The sequence below is a fragment of the Seriola dumerili genome, unplaced genomic scaffold (genome assembly GCF_002260705.1).
Source record: "Seriola dumerili isolate Sdu_G_001 unplaced genomic scaffold, Sdu_1.0 BDQW01000167.1, whole genome shotgun sequence".
NCBI classification, from domain to species: domain Eukaryota; kingdom Metazoa; phylum Chordata; class Actinopteri; order Carangiformes; family Carangidae; genus Seriola; species Seriola dumerili.
Genome location: NW_019174422.1, coordinates 2,019,690 through 2,040,301, shown reverse-complemented (window position 1 = coordinate 2,040,301; position 20,612 = coordinate 2,019,690). Strand labels below are relative to the sequence as shown.

At 39.7% G+C, this 20,612-nt stretch overlaps 4 protein-coding genes across 10 annotated transcripts; 3 read left to right on the top strand and 1 right to left on the bottom strand.

Moving 5' to 3' along the window:
* LOC111226932 lies at positions 1-2,623 on the top strand. Its single transcript, XM_022752248.1, has 5 exons — positions 1-50; positions 203-547; positions 809-910; positions 1,038-1,072; positions 1,530-2,623. The coding sequence occupies exons 1-5, from the start codon at positions 17-19 to the stop codon at positions 1,650-1,652; spliced, it is 639 nt and encodes a 212-aa protein (XP_022607969.1). The 5' UTR covers positions 1-16; the 3' UTR covers positions 1,653-2,623.
* Positions 2,624-3,054: 431 nt separating this feature from the next.
* On the top strand, positions 3,055-5,389 carry LOC111226931. 7 transcript variants are annotated; one of them, XM_022752242.1, is made up of 7 exons: positions 3,055-3,213; positions 3,590-3,838; positions 3,940-4,133; positions 4,290-4,634; positions 4,775-4,891; positions 5,017-5,054; positions 5,171-5,389. In XM_022752242.1, exons 3-7 carry the CDS (start codon positions 4,100-4,102, stop codon positions 5,276-5,278), a joined length of 642 nt encoding a protein of 213 aa, XP_022607963.1. In that variant the 5' UTR covers positions 3,055-3,213; positions 3,590-3,838; positions 3,940-4,099; the 3' UTR covers positions 5,279-5,389. The 7 variants fall into 7 exon arrangements, with proteins under 7 accessions (XP_022607963.1, XP_022607964.1, XP_022607967.1 ...); XM_022752243.1 differs by having other exon boundaries at positions 3,572-3,838; positions 3,954-4,133; XM_022752246.1 differs by having other exon boundaries at positions 3,572-3,838; positions 4,778-4,891.
* Positions 5,390-10,013: 4,624 nt separating this feature from the next.
* Positions 10,014-12,090, top strand: LOC111226961. The gene is made up of 6 exons (XM_022752294.1): positions 10,014-10,094; positions 10,198-10,542; positions 11,287-11,400; positions 11,494-11,528; positions 11,682-11,755; positions 11,932-12,090. Exons 1-6 carry the CDS (start codon positions 10,043-10,045, stop codon positions 11,984-11,986), a joined length of 675 nt encoding a protein of 224 aa, XP_022608015.1. The 5' UTR covers positions 10,014-10,042; the 3' UTR covers positions 11,987-12,090.
* Positions 12,091-16,440: 4,350 nt separating this feature from the next.
* LOC111226970 (RNA-binding protein 4B-like) lies at positions 16,441-20,236 on the bottom strand. Its single transcript, XM_022752304.1, has 4 exons — positions 20,151-20,236; positions 19,233-19,653; positions 18,469-19,120; positions 16,441-18,072 (listed from the first exon to the last, which is right to left on the bottom strand). Exons 2-3 carry the CDS (start codon positions 19,639-19,641, stop codon positions 18,489-18,491), a joined length of 1,041 nt encoding a protein of 346 aa, XP_022608025.1. The 5' UTR covers positions 19,642-19,653; positions 20,151-20,236; the 3' UTR covers positions 16,441-18,072; positions 18,469-18,488.
* Positions 20,237-20,612: the final 376 nt, after the last annotated feature.

Below are 20,612 nucleotides of genomic sequence, written 5' to 3'. Positions count from 1 at the left end.
TCTTACTCTACACATTATGATGGACCTCGCCATGTTAACAGCTTTATTCTGTAAGTTTGTCGGACCCATTGTTTTTAATAGAACTCATTTTTTAACGTCTCTTCAAAACAGCAACGGCACTGAAACATACACATTCCTTCTTAATGATTTAATTAATGTATATAGTTTAGTTCCTGTTAAATTACGAGTGTTTCTGTTTCAGGCTGGATCTCTGTCTCCGTCTCTGAGTTTCACACTGTGGAGGTCCAGTCTGGTGAAGAAGTCACACTGATGTGTACCAACTTCACCAGTTCTATCAGTCACATAGTCTGGTTCAGACTGGACAACGGACCCAACGCCACCTGCATCTGCTCCATGCTCAGCTCTAATGCCAATGTTCCGCTCTCTGATGGATTTCAAAATGGAAAGTTTAACATGACGTCCAACATGACTACCCTCTTTCTCCAGATCAAACAAGTGGATTCATCCGACTCTGGACTCTATTTCTGTGGATCTAACTGGAACTATAGGTCAATAATTGTCAGTGCAACGTACTTAAAGGTTCAAGGTAAGACTTCTGTAAAGTCATTTCTGCCATTGGCAAAGTAAGGACTATGGTAACAACAGATTATAACAGATTGTAGATTATATTTATCATTAGTCTATATATCCCTACCCTCATTCAAATTTCATTGTCACCGTTGTATTTAAGGAAGAGCCGTCTCCAACAAATAAGATTTCCAAATGTCTATTTATATATGAGTCAGATCTTAAGCCACTGGAGATAAAGCTCTGTAGAGAAAATCTAATTTAAAAATATTTCTTTTAGAAAATCCTCATGCAACAACAAGTGTGATCCTGGGCGCTGTGACTGTTTCCCTCATCATAGCTGCCACCGGTATAGCTGTCACAGTCAGCAAATTTCAGACAGGTACTTGCTGAAAACAGTTGAAGTTGTTCAATATGAAAAACAAATCTAAAGCTTCCTGTCTATTAATGGAAATGTTTTTAAAAAAGTCACAATTATTAAATTGAGATTTATTGTTTTTATCTTGTAGCTGAAAATCAAGAACAGAATCTACAACGGAGTGAGGTGAATCTAATTTTAAAATGGAGTTAAGATTAAAGGTCCCATATTTTACACAGTTCTGATGTTTCGTTTGAAGTGTTGATATTCATCAGAAGATATATCTGTGGTTTTGAGAACTAAAAGGTTTTACATCTCCTCTCAGACTTCTCTCTAGAGCTCTAGCTACAAAAGGTCGGTGAGCCTCTCTTCTGAGGCTCAGTGTCTGAATACAGGCTGTGTGCATTTCTCTGTGGCCTGAGCGCTTTTATCCTTCCACAGTATTAATATAGAACCTACACCTGCTTTATAATCAAAAAAGACATGGACATCTACCTTTATACAATATGGGACCTTTAAGGTTAAAGTCAATTTGAAGGTTTTGTGTTGGAATTACTTTGGGTAATTTATCAGTGAACGACTTTATTTCACCTCAACACCTCAGCTGTGGAAGATGTGTGACTGTAAATATTTTTCTTGACAGAATCTGGACTCTGGTGACCTGAAAGATGCTGCACTGAGTTTGTGTTCAACAACAATAAGAAGCAGGAGGCCCGCATCAGTGAGAGAAGTGGAGACTCATGTTACGTATGCCACCAGCAAATAGACACAAGGACCTAATGTAGCTACACCTCATGCTGGAGCAGGAGTTGCATCATTTTGTCAAAAAAAAACAAAAAGAAAAACTAAAAAACTTATTTTTGTGATAGATTCTTCATTCATAAAAGAAGTGTGATCATTTTTGCATTATCCTCCTCTCTTTCTCAGCTTCACTCTGTTTTTATTGATGTTATCTAAAGAGTACAACAAGTGTTTGATGGAGGAAGAGCCAGACAGAGCAGTGTCTGCAGCGCTGAAGGAGGGAGCGAGACACATGACATGTGTGACAGGAAGAGACAGCTCAGTGTGGTCTGAGAACAGCTAAGGTGAAAATCGCGAGGCCTGTTAACGCCATGTTTTGCAAGAATAAAGTGTGAAATTAGCTTGTGAAAACTGGCTGACTTTCATTTTGTTTTCCTCAGAAAAGAATTAACTTCTGTCCATCTGAAAAAAAAAACCACATAGCACATCAAACTAGTATCTGCATATTTTAATGGTGATGTCAAAGTAAGTGTGTGTCAGGATCTGGTAAATCTATGAGGAAAAGTACATCTGTAGTTGAGTATTTAGTCCCATCTACCGACCTAGTATTCCACTGTGGTGACAAACAGCACTGTCTGTATCACTATCTGTATCATTAAAGGGGCTATTTGTAAGTTTTCTCTGGTTACTTGACAAGAGCTTTGGCCATCGTTGCATTTACAAGACAAGAGGTTATAATACATCCTCCTCCTACATCACTTTGTTGACTTTGCTTGTATGTCCTACATCTCCCACCTTTAACACACATCTCAAACATCGGCTTAAATCAAACCAGATCAGTGATCACTTTAAACTCAGTATGCAGCAAGTTGTATGTGTCTTTTTATTTGTATAGTTTGCTTGTAGTTGTGTTTTTTGCTTTATGTTACCTGCCTAGGGACCACAGATGTATGTTTACATTGTGTATTTTGTCCTGATGTTCATTAACATGCACTGTCTCTATCAAATAAAGAAATGAATAAAATACTTACATTTCAAAAGATTCCCTCAGAGTGTGAGGTTCACTTTTCGACCTAAGTGGTCACAGCAACGTTCAAATGCACTTCAGTACATAGTTCAGTAAGTAAATACATCATCATTTATGCAGCCTGATGCTCAGCACTGATTCACACTCAGTTGAGTGGTAAGTCCTCGTTAAGTCGGTTGTTAATCCAACCAGTGATGAATAAAACTTGCCCATACTAACATAATGCTTTAGTCAGTTTGAACATCTTCTAAACACCTGTAGATCAATGAGCATCCTGTCAGTGGTACAGCACTCTCAACCCTGTCACTGCTCCCCTCATCACAATTCACACTTTACAAGCTCCGCACACAAACTTGCATCACTACATTGTTGTAGCATTGTGACACTTGCCTAGCCTCAAACCAACAAATTTACTCCACTTAAAGGCTGCACATTTTTCAAGGTATGTCAGAAACCTTGAAAGCCGCAGCAGGTGGAGGTCCCGTCCAGCTCCACTGTGAAATTTGCATTTGAACCTACTGACGCTTCAAACATTAATCCAGTATTTATCATTGTCCAGGTAAGATTTAAAATGTTATTACTGCTACTGTAGCAGCTTATTGTAAAGTTTACCATTAACATTAGCATCACTGCACAAGCTAATTTTGTTGATCATTATTTGGATCAACTGCAGCAGTTTATAAAGTACCAAACACAATTCAGATTTTCAATGTCTGACTTAGGGAAACTGTGAGAATGTATTCAGTTCTAATACAGTTGTGTATACATCTAATACATTATACAGTACTATGAAATCGAATAACCTGGAGCTGAATTGTAAACTCTGCCTGTGTTGCGTGAGCGTGGCGGCTGCCGTCGGTGAGCTGCTGCAGAGAAACACGTGTGTGTTCACACCAGCAGTGTCTTTGCTGCTGCAGCTCTTTCTCTCTACATAGAGTTTGCAGGATACTATTTTCCCTGTGGTATGTGGAGGTGGTGTCAACGAGCATGAAGAGATACTCTGAGGTGTCCTGAGGAAGAAAAACATCGAAGTCAGCAGAGAACATCATTATTGCTGTGAATTATACTCCACACAGCAGGGTTAAACCCCTGTGCAGTGATGTTTCAGCAACCAGTCCAACGAATATAAAAGCTTTCAGCTAAAACATCTGTTGGATATGTCATTAACAGGACAGCTGTATAAGGTATCCTTGTACTTTATAGACTTATACAAACTGATTCCCTAAATTACATTTTGTAAAATATTGCCACATTATCAAATAAGATAATAACTTTCTCATTGCAGATATTTTTTCGCAGCCATTTTCCAGAAAGCATTTCTATTGTCCTTCTGAGCGACCAGATCAACAGAAGAACCTCCCGCCTCTTTACGCTGACACCACTCTCACTGGAGAATAGTTCAGTCACCAACATTAGAGTAGTGCAGTCTTACTGTACACACAACAATGAACTTGGTAACAGCTTTACTCTTTACCTGCAGTAAGTACTACTTTACTTTTCCTCAATACAACCATTGCTAACCGTTACTTCAGTAATCTGATGGAACACAAACGTAGAAACTGTTTATTAATAACATGATTAACTTGGTTCCTGTTGAATTACAGCTTTGTGAATAAAATACTTTGTTTGTTTCAGGCTGGATCTCTGTCTCCGTCTCTGAGTTTCACACTGTGGAGGTCCAGTCTGGTGAAGAAGTCACACTGATGTGTACCAACTTCACCAGTTCTATCAGTCACATAGTCTGGTTCAGACTGGACAACGGACCCAACGCCACCTGCATCTGCTCCATGTCCAGCTATAATGCCAATGTTACGCTCTATGATGGATTTCAAAATGGAAAGTTTAACATGACGTCCAACATGACTACCCTCTTTCTCCAGATCAAACAAGTGGATTCATCCGACTCTGGACTCTATTTCTGTGGATCTAACTGGAACTATAGGTCAATAATTGTCAGTGCAACGTACTTAAAGGTTCAAGGTAAGATTGTTGATGCTTTGTCTGTGTTTTGGTTGGAAAGAAACAGATATGTGCCTTCTGTAGTTGCTGTCAAAAGAAGAGCTGATCTCAGGCAGCGTATGATACAAAAAGTTAAATGTATTCTTGTATCTTTCTTGTAGAAGAGTCTGTTGAACTAGCAACTCTGACGAGTGCGATCCTGAGTGCTCTGGTTATTTTCCTCATTATCGTCGTCATTGTTCTGGGTCTCAAAATCAGGAAACTTCACACAGGTACTTGTATGTGTTTTTTATGGTGCAAGTGCACGACTTTACAAATACAAAACTTCCTGTTTACCAAGAAAGTATGAAGAGCGATATTTTCAATCAATGCACTGACCAGATGTGTCGTTTCTGTCATTTAGATTTAAAGGAAGAGGGACACAATCCACAACACAGTGAGGTAATCACAATGTAACCTTAGATTAAGATCAAAGTCTAGTTTACATGTTGTCTGGTCTTATATTTTCTCACATACTCAGCTGTGTGACATTAGTGACTATATATTGTCATTTACAGAATCCAAGCTCTGCTGACGTGACCTATGCAGCAGTGAAGTTCAATTCAAAACTCAGAGAGAGCAGTCAGCCTGCATCAAAGAGAGGGCTGGAGCTAAACGTTGAGTAAGCTGTCACCAGATAGACTCAGGAAACCTCTGGAACAGCTGCTCAGAGTGGAACTGGTGCTTTATCATATCAATCTGCTTTTGGGGTTTTTTGTGCAGTTAGTGGATGGGAGGAGTTGCCATCACTATAAAAAAAAAAATGTTTTTAAAAACTGTCAAAAAATGTTGTAATAAAGATTCTATGTTCATGCAAACTGTGAAATCGCATACATCTGTATTTGAGGGCAAAATAATACGATTGTTCCAAGCCAGTAATGACGCTGGTGACTGTTCAGACTCTCTTACACTGAGAGTTAGATGGAGGTCTGCAGCAGTGACAGAATGAGCCAGCCACAGATCACTAGTTTGACAGGAAGAGACAGCGCAGTGTGGTCTGACCACGGCTGAGGTGAAAATCATGAGCTAGGGTTTGGGTTAGGGCCTGTTAGGTCAAAAGTCTGAAAACAATCTGCAAGAGCACTTTCTGATACAACGTGAAGAGGCATAAAAGTAAAGTAACTGTTGATTGAAGCGAGGGTTGAATGTGTACCACAGGAACACCAGGAAGCATGCAGGGGGCAATGAGCAACGAGCAAGGTGAGAGGCACAAACTATTAAGTGGGCTCTCTGCCAGCAGGTTGTAGAGACGCCAGACTGCTTCCATACAGACTTTAGTTCTGTGTACTCTGTGGCTGAGACCTTTCGTACATTCGCGGCTCTCGTGGTGTGGTTTCATAAACTGTTTTATATTCATTTCAGTGTTTTATGGTTTGTGTCCTGCAAGTGCCCAAATTGTAATTTTTTAATCATTGCTAGTGGTTCTGACATCACTTGTTAGGTAGAAAAACACATTGTAGGTAGAAAAGGTGAAAAGAGATGGATGAAATGCATCATTATCACTGGATATCATCAATGTTACCATCCCAGCTAATTCGTGCTCCGTTGGTTCACAGGCAGAGCACTGACTGTCGATTATTTTAGTATTAGGCATTTTATTCATTATCTATCTTGCCATTTATTGTAGAGTTGATTACATATATGTGGCGGGAGCAAGCAGTGATATCCAGTAATGAACAACCAAAAACCCAACAACACCACCTTGGGAATTTCACCCAAGGAAATATATTAACCAACACTAGAGAAGCCATTCAGGTCCGTTCTACAAATGCAGCAGGAGATGTGGTTCCAGTAAAAAGAAACAAAATGTTTTCTGTTATGTTTTCTTTATTACAATATTAAACAATTGCTAAAAGCGATTAAAGCAACACCCACACATCAATTCTATAAAAAAATAGAATAGAATTTATTTTTTATAATAAGTAAAAAAAAAAGAAAGGGGAGCTTTATCAGAGCTGCTACCAGTGGGGAGATGGGCCAGTGAGGGATGAGAGGGATCCCAGGGAAAGTCAGACCATTTACATGTGAAGCACACATACACTCAATGGTGGAAAAACAAAAAGAACCTTAGGGTGCACTGCACAGTACACAGGAAGGAGACACCGCCACCGGAGGTCACCAGCCCCACCACCTTAGGCTCTGAGCTTCTGAAAGGGACAGGGAGAAACAATTAGTGGGGTTACGCTCCAACCAAAAATACTAAAGCTACTCAACAAAAATGATCTACAAACAGTGAACCACTCAGGCGGTTGACAGCCACGCATTTGTAAAAACAAAATAACCAAATAAACACAACAACATAACTAAGGTGGGCAACAAGAAATGTTCAACAGTGTAAATACAGCAAATGAACGAAGGAAAATTACTGTAATGGGAAACATTATCCACGAAGAAAGAGGTGGTAACTTAATCAAAAACAATAAATGGGCAAAGCAAAACATAGGCCTACATTAATTAATCAATTATTGCATCTAAACAGCAGAACTGATTTCAAATACACAGGAAATTAAACAATCACTAAAGGGGTTAGAAAATACAACAACAACAACAACAAAAAAAAAAAAAACAGAAAACAAAAACAAATTAGAAACAACAACTACTAATAAGTACGAGCAGCAATTTTTTTTCATAAATGAGGAGATGAATCCCACTGTCCACACACACAGTTAAAACAGCAGTTCCAAAAAGAGGAACTGACAGCCACGTCAGCCAATCGCCCAGGGGTTTACGTTTTTAGAATGAAAGCAGCAGCGTTTCCTGTATGTGAGCCGCCGCAGCTTCACACTGAGTCAACTGGCCCCAGACCCCATCATAAATAAAAAGGTTATGTATTTTAATAACCACAGTGCAAAACCAAAGAGTGGGAGCTAGGGCCTTGAGGTCCACACACCAGCTAGAACTGATCAATGGGCTCTGCGAGGGAGAGCAGAATATATCGGGCTCATACCGCAGACAATGTCAACATAAAACAGCTGTTACTCCACGTGCAGCAAGAGATAAGATAAGGAGCACCTACCGACAGCGATCCGCGAGCGGCTCACCTCGCAAACGAGGGGACCGGGGGGCTCCACAATAAGGGAATCTACAAGAGGGTGAAACGCCTGTTGTAATACGCATAGACTAGCAATTTGGAGCAGAACTTTGTAGCCACTGCTACCCTATCTGCCACACGCCGTGCTGAGAGACCTGCGGCGAGCAAACCCGGAAGTCAGGTGTATGCCTTAAGCATCAGAAAGCGTTGAGATGGCAACCACCCACCTTTAAACATGTGCCCCAAGGCAGCGATTGGCTAATAAGGGCTGAGTGGTTAGAGCAACGCCCACTTATCCCAGACAGAGATGAGTTAAGGGTTCTTTCTGTGGCTGGTGGTGGCCTCCAGTCCAGGGTCTGGGTGCTGGGAGGTCACTCCCTTTTCGAGGGTGATTTGGTTTGTGATTTCTCAGTTTTATCGGTGTGGTGTTTAGTTTGACGTGTTTTCTGGGTTATGGTTTTTCTCGCAGGAAGAACACTCCCTCTAGTGACCACCTCCACCGACCCTAGCCAACCAACTGTCTCTTCTTCCTTCTTTTTTTTTAACAGATAGCCACAATACCCGCAGTGACTGATGTAGAAATTGGAGTCCTCAAATGCACGTACTCTGGTGTAAACAGACTTTTCACTTTTAAACCTTTTAAAGTAGGAATGAAAAACAGTACAGGAACTGAAACCGCAGCTCAAAGGGAGACCAAATGTACTTAAAAATATTGATGGATGATTATAACTGATGCATTAACTTGTAATTTCATATTTTATGAACTGGTTATAGGTTTTCAGCTGCATGCTATTTTTTCCACTGTGTTACTGTCACAATTTAAGCAGCAGCCACAGCGCACATCAAATAATAATTCAATTAGCAATACTTTGTCAATACCTCAGACATTTTGCAGAACTTGAAGACACCATGCTGCAGCAAAGATGGAGATTAGTCAGACAAAGTCACTGCACCTCATTTGATCATTTCATGTCTCTAGTTCTACAAATGTCTACATTAACTTGAATTAACATCACGTGGTTGTACGCCTCCATCAAGCAGCGAGGTTGCAGGAAAAAACGGTCACACTCTCCCCTTCCTGAGTTACAGCATTGAATAATAGCCAGAAGTGTTTTGGCAGAACATTATGATGTCACAGTGAAGTTGACCTTTGAACTTTTGGATATGAAATGTCATCACTTCATCATTTTGTCCTATTAGACATTTGTGTTAAATTGTGTCGTAATTAGTGTGTGAATTTGTTGAGTTATGGTCAAAAACATGTTGTATGAGGTCACAGTGACCTTGAACTTTGACCTTTGACCAAAATCTGATCAGTTCATCCTGGAGTCCAAGTGAATGTTTGTGCCGAAGAAATGATCTTGTGGTGTCACTTGAGATATCACATTCACAAGGCTCAAATGAATGATTCACAATGAATCAAATTATTTGTTACTTGCAATGAAGAGTACAAATGTATATTACCCGCAGCTGATGATCTGATGATCTGACGCACTGTTGTGACAAACAGCTCCGTCTGTGTCAGTGAGCTGTCTGTATCATGAGCGAGATCTCAACCAGAGGAAGCTCGGCCTTCAGCTCTCTGCATCACAACCGCACACAACAAAAGCCTACATGTTCCAAACCAGAGCACAATAATACGCAAGATATTTTTGTGCTTGATTTCTTTTTCTTTTTTTTTTGAACTTCCTGTTGTGTCCAAACCATGTGTTGTAGCAGTGTGAGAAAATGTAGTCTGTAGTTCAGTTTCATCATGTAAATACAATGTAAAAGTATGATACTTTTTTTTTAACTGAGCATGCCAACAGTAAATATTCTCTTTTCTTACAGTTTTAATATGTTGATATATTAAAACATATTTCCAAGTAATATTTGTTGGGTTCAGGTGGATAACACCCTCAGAAAGAAAGCCTAGGCGCTTCCAACACGTGGACCCACTACGTTGATTAGACTTTGGCTGGTAATTTGTAGTGCCTCAGCATCTGTTGGGTAACTAGCTTTCATGCTAAAAACAAATGACTGAAATTGGCTTCCCTGATTAAAATGTATAAGAAAGACAACAAGGATCTTGAAGTGTGGCGTAAAAAGTGACTTAGAATTTATGAAAGAACTTGACAAGGCATGACAAGTATCATCCTGGTCCCTCCACTAAAGAGGTTTCAAACAACATGAGTTAAAAGTTAAAGCTAAAGTTAAAGATAAACCTTCATAAAGGCTTTTTTTGAGGATGGGGTGGGGGGCTGGGGTCCGTAATGAGCAAGATTTATTAACAAAAAAAAAAAAACAACCCCGCCTTCAGACTTCCTTGTTGGAGCTTAGTGTTATAAAGATCAAGTGCAACAATGGCAGGCTCATATGCATGATGATGAACTTTACTTTGACTTTAAGTGTTTTACTCCTGTGCAGCCTCAGTAAGTACTGGCATAAAGAAAAACATCAACTGTAATTATAGCTGTGTTCATGAAGGTTATTGTTTTGGTTCTTGTAACTTTATCAGCTGTGTGTCTCTTTCAGGCTGGTTCTCTCTCTCAGTGTCAGAGTTTTACACCGTGGAGGTTCAGCCTGGTGAGGAAGTCACTCTACTGTGCACCAACTACACCAGTTCTCCCACTCAGATGAGCTGGTTCAGAGCGGTCAAGCGACTGAAGCCCCACTGTGTTGTATCTATATTCAAGCCCTCTGAGTCTGCTTCATACTGTGGTGGATTTCAAAATGACAGATTCAATGTGACGTCCAACATCTCCACCATCTTTCTCAAAATCAAACAAGTGGATTTATCTGACTCTGGACTGTATTTCTGTGGATATAGCATAAACAAAAACCCGGTTATTGTCAGTGCAACATATTTAGAGGTTCAAGGTAAGAAACGTTCCATATGCAAATGTTACATACTGAATTTCCATATGTTAAATATGCACATATAAGATAAAAACACATGTAAAAATTATATATGAAACCTATTGATAATGTATGTCTAGCACACACAAATATGTATGTTTATGTATCTATATGCATCCCAAAGCCTGTCAGTATATGTTGATATTATACAGTAGGGTCCAAAAGTCTTAGACCACTTTCCCAGAATCAGAAGACAGACATTTGAAATGAATTAGAAATTAATAAGAAAAAGATATATAAGCATATAGAGTTTTTATATGTATTTTGTTTTAATGAACTTATACATATAAAAATTAAATAGATATGGTTCCATATATAGTTATTACACGACATCAAAATTCATCATATAGACATAACACATTTTACTCTAAGTGTTTCATATATGATGTAAACTTTAATATATCTAGAGGATGTATGTATGTGATAATAATATATCCCCTTATTCTTAGCATATATAGCAATATCACTCTTGATATAGGGACATATATGTCATCAATATGTTACAGTAACTCTTGTTTGACTGACGTGGCCTATATGTGCTTGTCGAAATAGGGATTTTGACAAAACATTATCAACATAATGTAAAATTTTAGAATACAGACTCTTCAGATCATCATCATTTTTGAAATTCTTCCTGTCTCACATGAACATTTCTGTTGTACATTGTGTCTGTCAATGTTAATATTAATCAAATCTCTCTTGTAGAAGTGTTTGATGGAATTGCAAAGACAACGAGCGTGATCATGGGTGCTCTGACCATTTTCCTCGCTATGGCCATCATTGGTTTGGTTGTCAAAATAATACAAAAGCTTCAGAAAGGTATTTTCACATCCTGTTTTTAAGTTTTAAAATCAGCGAGATTTTTGAACAGCGTTTACTCAATTGACAAGACATATTGTTTCTGTCACGTAGCTCATACTGAAGAAGAGAATCCACAACAGACAAAGGTGATGCTTATTAAGTTTTTAAAATTTCTGACAGTACAATCACTTCAAGTCATTTGTAAGTTAATGATATTGTAGTTTTCTCACACACACAGACACACACACACACACACACACCTATATGAGATGAGTGACTGAAAATCCTTATATACACAGAGTCAGGGTTCAGATGACCTGGACTATGCAGCAGTGACCTTTTATCCAAAAAACAGAATCCAAAGAGAAACAATGTGAGTCTGTCCTTTCAGTTTACTCTTGTTTAGTCTACAGTTTAAACGACGCCAGTAGCACTTTATTTCAGGACTATTTCTTTGTTGGATGTTTAAGATTTCTTTATCATTTCTGACATCATCTGATGTTGTTAATGAAGTCCTATAATTAAGAATGGTCTGACTCTTATTGACAGAATCTGGACTGGTGACCTGAACAGTGCAGCACTGAGCGTGCATTCCCCACAGTAAGAAACAGGAGATCTGCGTCAGAGACAGAAGTGGAGACTCATGTTATTCACAGTGGAACTGATGTTTTGTCATGTTAATCTGCTGATGTGATTCTGTGCGGCTGCTCGATGGTAAAAGTTAATATCTACTTCATCAAAAGTTCGGATTTTGCAATAAAGAGTTTTGCATGCAAATTCTTGGTAGTGCTGTATTTTTAATTCTGTCCTGCTCCTTTATTTTGCTCTCTCTTTCTCTCTCTCTCTCTCTCTCTCTCTCTCTGTCTCTCTCTATCGCTCTCTTTCTCTCTTTGTCGCTCCTCCAAACGCTGTTACCTTGTATACAGAATCTGATTTATGTTAGATGAAGGAGGAGCCAGAGAGGACGATCATGACTGTACATGTTACTCAGATGTTACAGTTAGATGTAGGTCTGCAGCAGTGGTGGAGTGAGGGAGCTGCACGTCACCTATTTGACAGGAGGACAGGAGACAGCACAGTGTGGTCTGAGCACAGCTGAGATGAAAATCATGAGGCCCAGTTGTATCAGCTTAGTCTCAGCCACAGGAAGACTGGCCTTCAGCTACGATGTGCTACTTCCTCGTGTCACTTTCACAGACAACAAATTATCTTGATAGACTGTATTGATGAGAGAGAGACCACATGTCCAAGCCGAGGAGACCTTTCACTACAACAACAGTTTTTTCTTCACTAACTTCTCAAATATACAGTATATCTGTCTTTTTAGCTGCTAAACCGCTAACTTTCCCTATCTGCTTTGGTTGCCCTGTCTACCACTGTTGTTCCAGTAACTGCAAGTCAAACAGATTTCAGTGTTAAATGTCCTTTCAGTTGTAGTGTGAATACATTGTTTATAAAATTTTACAAATCTTCAAAGCTTCTTCATTAAATGAGACGAAAACAGTTGATTTTTGTAATGTACAGCAATTGCAATATATTTCTGAAGATTAATAGTCTTTCGGAGAAACATTTGCGCTTCTGATTTTGTTCTAACAACTTTTGGTTCAGAAGTCATTTATGTCTACTTTGAACGACAAGCCCCGCCTCTTTCCAACAAAACCCCCTGTACAAGAGCTCAGAGATATCAAGTGTCGCTGGAGTGAGACGATCATACTCCCAATGAAGAGCTTCATCTTGATATCAGCTTTACTTCTCTGCAGTAAGTACTGTCATTGGATTATTCAATATCCTCTGCGATGCTGATTATCATTACATCATTCAAGATGTTCTGCTGTTGCGTTACCGGCTCTCTTGTTGTCTCTCTGCTGTTTGTTTCAGGCTGGATCTCTGTCTCCGTGTCTCAGTCTCAGACTGTGGAGGTCCAGCCTGGTGGAGACGTCACACTGCTGTGCTCCAACATTTCCAGTTTTCCAGCTTTCACATTCTGGTCCAGACTTTATAACAAAACCAATATCGGCTGTATCTCCTCTATGTATGATTCTGATGGCAACGTTTTATTCTGTGATGGATTTTAAAATTGGCAAATATGAAATGAGATCCAACATGTCCACAATCTTCCTTATCATTAAACAAGTGGGTTTATCTGACTCTGGACTGTATCTCTGTGGAGTTCACGTGGATGGACATGCAATACTGACTGTAATAGATTTAATTGTTCAAGGTAGGTTTTGGCTGTCTTTTGGTGATTAAACTTCTGATTTATCTATTTCAATACACTGAATTTTCAACCTCATAATTGATTCATGAAAATAAATTCAATTATTCTCATATTTAATCAAAAGCAATGATGCATTTCTTTTTGACTCTGAAGTCAGATATATAGGTAAGATTCTCCTAAATATTTCTTTCATTGACTGTTGATGTAAAACATCTGGATGGTTTCTCTTCAGTTCTCTAATGTTACTCAATGAGGGAGTTAAACTGTTGGCTCTTTCTTGCAGAAGAGCCTGATGGAATAACAAAGCTGAGACAGTATTCCTCATGGTCATCATTGGCCTGGTTGTTAAATACAGGAAACTTCAGACAGGTACTTTTGAGAGCTGCTGGTACTATCTTTGGTTTTGTTCACTTAAATTTGTGTCAATATGATGGAATAATCCCAAACTTCCTTTGTGCCAACTTGCAATTAACAGTGACATTAAAGGACAATGATGCTGAATTAGTTAATGAGTTAACCAGGTATTTGTCTTGTCATATAGCTCATAATGAAGAACACAATCCACAAAAAGAAAATCCAGCCTCTGATGACCTAAATTACACAGCTCTAAGTTTCCATTCAGAAGCCAAAGGGAGCAGAGGGCGTCCTTCAGAGAGAGAGCTGGGGCCAGATGTTTTACAGGCTGCCACCAGATGGAGTCAGGAAATATCCGGAACTGCAGCTCAGAGAGGAAGTGATGCTTTGTCATTTTGTGCAGCTTGTGCGTTGGAAGAGTTACTGTCACTTGTTACCACATTTGTTGCCATCCCCTTTGTCCAAAAATCTACTTTTGTAATAAAGATCTTGCTTGCTTGTGTCTCTATTGTCTTCTGTCTGACAGACTTAGTCCAGCTTGTGATTGGTGTGTGATGGAGGCGGAGCCAGTAAAGACGACTGACGGTCATTCAGAGTCTTCTATACTGAGAGTTAAATTAAGATGTGCAGCAGTGGAGGTGTGAGTAAGCGGGTCACACGACTTGTGTGACAGGAAGAGATAGCACAGTGTGGTCTGAGCACAGCTGATATGCATACTCGCATGCAGTAGTGGGGATGCATAAGCATTGATGCCCTGCTTGTTATTTTCCATTGTGGTGATAAATGGTGCTAAAAGTGAAGTATCAACCACAGGAAGACAGGCCTTCAGCTCTCTGCATCACAACCACACACAAAAAGGGTATGTTTTTTGGGGTTTTTTTTTAAGAATTCTATTCCATCAAAAATGTCTTTAAACAAGTAAGATTTTGTCACTTTTAAAATTAGATCCAATCTCCTTATGTATCTTCTCATCGTCTGTCTACTTGCGTTTACGACCATGACTGTGCATTAACAGATACACTGTGATGTCACACAACTGACAACACCCATGGAAACTGAACTGCAATATGAAAGTAATTAGAGCTGTTAAAACAGAAATTGATCTTTGTATTTTGTTCAACGCTGTAGTGTGAACACTTGAGAGACTTAGTTGTCAAGTTTAGAGAGTTTTTGAGCAGAGACATATCAGGGGAAATCTTCACCAACATTATATATATAGAGTTGAAGCACTATATAGTAATGATCAGCAATAAGTAGATGACTACTCAATTTAGATCCATTGTGATCACCTTTCAATTTTAGTGATAAACTCAGTCATTGATTTTTATATCTGCAGACGCAATTTTAATTTACTGTGTGAAAATCATGTTTGATACTCACTGTGTCTGAGTCAGGTGATTATATTCTGCATACAATTATGGTTCTGAAGGGTAACCACACTGCTACTACTTAAATAAACTAATGTATTTTATGGGACATCATAACATCTGGACCACACTGCACAACCACACAGCTGGCAGGGTGTTGGATATGTCAAACCAGTAGGACCTTTTGAATTATGAGCATGTTTCCCCCTGTTGGCCTTCAGTGGTATGTACAGGTTCAGAAAAAATGAAACTGAAACAAAACTACACCCACTGATGATGTACTCAAAAAAAAAAAGCACTGAAATCCTAATCAATGCACCAATATGAGGGCATTCATCATCTTAAGAATGCATTATTGCATTTTCATAGAAAGTATGCATTTAATTTCTACAATGGAAAATCTAACTTCCCACCTAAAAAAACTAAATCATTTATATTTTTGTCTATTAGAATTTAAATATTTACAAATGTGATAAAAAAAAGTTCACCTTTTAAAACAAGACTAGGGGAGCTCAGCGTCATGAAAACCACAGCTAGGTGTCAAACCTCAGTCTTTTTGATACCGACCAAAACGTGTTCCTTTGTTGTGGAATCCTGGATTGTACAGTGACAACAAACCGAAGCCTCGACCTCATGAGGAAACTGCTGTGGTAAGCTGGTATTTATGAGAGCTATTTATGAGAAATGCACAAATTCTAATTATAAATTATAGGGAGTGTAATAGTTAAATAATTTTGCCAATTTATGAGTTTTTTTTCAGGCAAGTTCTTTAACAGATGCTTATTCCATACAATTATTTTGCTGAGTCAACATAAAGGTTATACATTATTTATACATAACTCAAAAGTACTAAAAAATAAAGTTTCTATCATATCAGTACTACAGTATAATCATACTGAATCCCAATTATCACCAGTTACTTTTCAAAATAGTTATACAGACCCTCTGATAAAAAATATTTTACATCCTACTAAGTTGGAATGTGCAGTTAAGACTAGAGAAACCTTAAATTGTAGACAATGTAATTCATTATAATCAGGAATGATGCAATTTGGGAAACAGCTACATCTACACAGCTTTAGTATCAGTATATTAGTTAACAGTGAGTCCACGTTATTGTTTTAAATATTTTATTCATGCAGGTCAGAATCCAAAATGGCAATACAAAGCACAGCACTGTAAACTTCTCACCTCCATCAAAATTCTGTGTGTAAAATCAGTGAATATGGCAACTTCATTGTATTGACTTATTTCCCTGCTTTACAAGGGTTTAATCAAGCTCATCATGTCTGTAAAACAAAGTGTAGAATTTCTGATTCTGTCCCCAAGTCAAAATCTTGTCATCTAACCAAACCTAGCTATCCTAAATGTCTCTGAAATTTCCAGTTCCAAAACCATTTGCCGCAAAGCCAAACATGCTCTACAATTTGCTGGCAGTGCTGGAAAAAAAAGACAACTATATATATGTAGCTCAGAATTAATTCCCAGCAAACACTGACAATAAAGAACAGCAGATTTACAGCTGAATGGATAATTGTGTACAGCATGGAAAACAAACTTTAACTAGGTAACACTCAGGGTCCTGTAAATAATCAAAATCAAAGTAAACCTCTGTAGCAGATAACTAGTAATATTTACCTATAAAACAGTTAAATGTGAGCATGTGCTGTCTGTAGTAGTTGCAGTAGTCCTTAAAGCCCTGGACTTACCTGTTGACTCTGAAGATCTCCAGTCGCCTTTGATGTCATCTCCCCCCAGATTCAAAGGTAACTAGTCTCATCTATGAAATCTCACCTGTTGGGTGTGGCCCTTATTCACTTCAGCTATAATGGGAGCAAGTTTCAGTTTTGGCATTAATAGGGAGGGGGGGGGCAAGGTAAAAGGTACGCTGATGAATGATAAAAGCTGTATTTAGTATTTCAGAGAAGGCCAGATAAGAGATGTTTCTTTAATCAGCGTGACGATTTTAAAGTTTGTTATTTCATCATAAATAAAACGCATGATCAATGATTTTGTATTTACGAAAGTATTCAAATCTATTCAAGCGGTTGGTTACACTGTTGAGGTGTTTTAGCGCAGGGCATGATTTGAGCACATCTGTGAACAACATTACTGCACAAATCCGTTTTATTTAAAAAAAAAAAAAAAAAAAAGAAAGATCCAACAGTGGACAGGTACATGTGAACGCCTTTTGGTAACTGTGCTACTAACAGTTACTTTCTAAATGTGTAAAAACTCCTATGTCTTAGCAGTTTAAATTTTCACAGCAACGCCACATGGAGGTTTAGTTTTCGATGTAAAGTTTAACATGATGGAAGCAACGTGCAGACTAGATTTAATACCAAACATAATTCAGTTCAGTTAAATCTACAGTCACAAGTATCGCCTAGAAACTTCTGCTGAAATGATTCAGCTTTCTAAGGTTACACACCACATCAGAACACTAATTATCCAAACGTAAAGGTACAATAAAAAAAAAAAAAAAAAAAAAAAAAAAAAAAACACGCCTAACTCAGACGTCAAGCATTAAAAATACTACAGCACAATGACAAACTAAAACAATCTGGGGAAAAAAATACGAGATTAAAAGTTGTCCCAAAATAATAAAAACAAAAACAGACGTGGACGTCGGCAATTCAGTTCCTCCTGTGAGCATCTCAGGGGAACGTAACGCGCTCTGCCGCAGACAGGAAGTGGATAGTGTCACGTGCATCAGGAGGCGGCGAGTGGCGACGCAGTCGGACGACGATCCTGAAAAAAGAGCAAATGACACAAATGAACTGTCTGCAACTGTTGATACAAAGCACGTTGTTCCATCGTAATTACCTACATGTTTAGTTTTTTACGAGTTCTGTATCTCGAGAACCGTTCTTCAGTCAGAGATCCCAGACTGGACAGTCTGCCTTTGTCGGATTATGCCACATATTTAAAACTGGTATTAGCTGAAATCCAAGTAAGAGCACAGCCGTGCATTGTCAACGAATTTACAAATTGTTGAGTACCACTGTACGCATGCTTTTTCAAATCTTGTTTTCCCCACAAGATCTAGAGCGTTCGGAGCAGGTCACAAGCTGTCTCTGCCTTTATGGGACGAAGGGCAATTTAAGAAAAGATATTAACACCAATCTACCTCAGACCTATTCTCACCTTCACATGCCGGGCCTTGCTTAATAAGCGTAGCGTGCAGGCGGTGGCGGGGGCAGCCGGTCTGCGTAGGGGTCCCTGGCACGTGGAACTCCGTATGCCGGGACCCGGGAGACCGGAGAGAGTCGGGAGCGCTCATAGGAGTAACCATTACTGGCGGGGGGCATTGGCGTGCTAGGCGCTCTCCTGAGGGGGCTGCGATCTCGGGCGTAGTACGAGGACGGGGGAGGTGGGAGGGGGCGACGCTCATACGGGTCAAGCGGCGAGGTCATAAGACGGTCTCGGACGACGGCTGAGGGGGGAGGGGGAGGAGGAGGGGCGCCAGCACGTTGATCCTCATAGGAGGCGATGCCATACGGACGAGCTCTGTACTTCTCATAGTAATCTACCACGCCATATCTGTCCCTCTCACCCTCATAGGGACGGTCGGGATAAACAGCTCGTCTAGGGGGAGGGGGTGGCAGAGGGGGGGCTGGGTAACCTGGGGGTATATGGCTGAGACGGCCTCTCAGGTAGCTGGGTGGGGGAGGCTCGTGCCTCTCTCCTGGATAGCGTGGAGGCCAGTAGCCACCTCTGTCTGGGGGAGGAGGGGGGTAGTCATCCCGTTCGTCATGTCTGGGACGGCTCTTGGAAATCTGGACATGGATGCGTTTTCCTAAATACAAACGAAATTACAGATAAGAAAAAAAAGACATATTACATAACCAGGTTTAAAACAACCATACACACTTCACAACTACTTATTTTACATGATGGCACTTTCTTACCTTGGAATTCTGTGTTGTCCAGTCCTTTGATGGCATCCATGGCCTCATCAGAGTTGGACATATGTACAAAAGCAAAATTCTTGACAACAGCACACTCTGTGACTGTGCCATACTCTTCAAAGAGAGCACGGAGCTCCTCATCAGATCCCTTCTCTACATTCGCTACATGCAGTTTGACTGAGCCCTGGTTCTTCCCGTGGCTGGCCTCAACGTTGATCGGTGTGCCATGAAGCTTGTAGAGGTGCAGATTTTTGATGGCTTTGGTGGCGGCCTTTCGGTCATCCATGTGGACGAAGGCGTAGTTCTTGATGATGGCACATTCTGTGACTGTGCCGTACTGTGTAAAGAGTGCCTTGATTTCATCCTGGTCTGCCTCCCGGGGCAGATTTCCCACAAAAATTTTCACCATTTTTTTAAAGACCTGTTCCAAGGCAATTTAGAGAAAACGGGATAAGCAGGGGTGGAGAAAGAAAACAAAACGTTCAATTAAAATGAATAGTGTTTACCTTTTTTTAATAACGTTTAATAGTAGGCCTAAAGCCTTTGCTCTCTCATAGCTGCGAATTTAACGGGCCCGTTCACTGCAAAATGGCTGACGACAGTTTAACTAACGCAGCAAGTCAACTTTTTTAAAATAAATTATCGAACGCATTTTAACATTAGAACATATACACCCTGTTTTGTATCATTTAAACGCCTCAACGGGGAAAATTAGGTCTTATTTTTTACGAATTAGCTTGTGCTAGCTGTTAGCTACGGTTAGCTCGCTAGCCAAGCCACGCTAATAGGCCTACACAAAGCACCGCAGTCCAAGCGCAAAGCAGCGAAACGGCGAACAATCAAAGCTAAGTAGATATTTCAAGATTTTAAAATGCGTTGAATAGTAAATACCAAGACACCAGCGTGTAAATAGGTTACCTTTTTTTTACCAAGCGGCCACTACAAAGAATTCAAACCCCTTTCGAGGGAGATTTCCTCTGACCAGCTTCCGTTTCGTTTTTGCCTAGCCGGTTTTTGCCCTCTGCCTTCTTCTTCTTCTTCTTCGCGTGTGCTGTTCAGGGTCACCACCACACCGCCACCTACTAGTCAGGGGGAGCAGTGCTCACCGTAGTGCAATGGATAATAACAAACGTTTATCTACCGTGTTCACTTTGTTTTATGTCTACAAAAAGAATTCGTTGACATACTTTCCACCCTGTGGTGACTGTATATTATATATTCATGTAATGACCCTGTATATATGATAAAGTTTAAAAAAGGGTGATATGTCATTTTTTGTCCTGGCCTTCCCGAAATCCTCTTCCAGTTCATCCCTGTCCAAGTTTGGTAAAAAAAAAAACAAAAAAAACATCTTTAATTACATCCCTCGATTCCCGTGTG

Excerpts from the sequence above, each read along its gene's own strand:
- LOC111226932 (XM_022752248.1), top strand. The coding sequence starts at position 17 with ATGATGGACCTCGCCATGTTAACAGCTTTATTCT. Across the intron at positions 548-808 it reads AACGTACTTAAAGGTTCAAG|AAAATCCTCATGCAACAACA; the intron begins GTAAGACTTCTG and ends TATTTCTTTTAG. Across the intron at positions 1,073-1,529 it reads AGAATCTACAACGGAGTGAG|AATCTGGACTCTGGTGACCT; the intron begins GTGAATCTAATT and ends TTTTCTTGACAG.
- LOC111226931 (XM_022752245.1), top strand. The coding sequence starts at position 4,100 with ATGAACTTGGTAACAGCTTTACTCTTTACCTGCA. Across the intron at positions 4,134-4,289 it reads AGCTTTACTCTTTACCTGCA|GCTGGATCTCTGTCTCCGTC; the intron begins GTAAGTACTACT and ends TGTTTGTTTCAG. Across the intron at positions 4,635-4,774 it reads AACGTACTTAAAGGTTCAAG|AAGAGTCTGTTGAACTAGCA; the intron begins GTAAGATTGTTG and ends TCTTTCTTGTAG.
- LOC111226961 (XM_022752294.1), top strand. The coding sequence starts at position 10,043 with ATGATGATGAACTTTACTTTGACTTTAAGTGTTTTACTCCTGTGCAGC. Across the intron at positions 10,095-10,197 it reads TTTACTCCTGTGCAGCCTCA|GCTGGTTCTCTCTCTCAGTG; the intron begins GTAAGTACTGGC and ends TGTCTCTTTCAG. Across the intron at positions 11,756-11,931 it reads AGAATCCAAAGAGAAACAAT|AATCTGGACTGGTGACCTGA; the intron begins GTGAGTCTGTCC and ends TCTTATTGACAG.
- LOC111226970 (XM_022752304.1), bottom strand. The coding sequence starts at position 19,641 with ATGGTGAAAATTTTTGTGGGAAATCTGCCCCGGGAGGCAGACCAGGAT. Across the intron at positions 19,121-19,232 it reads GGACAACACAGAATTCCAAG|GAAAACGCATCCATGTCCAG; the intron begins GTAAGAAAGTGC and ends GTTTGTATTTAG.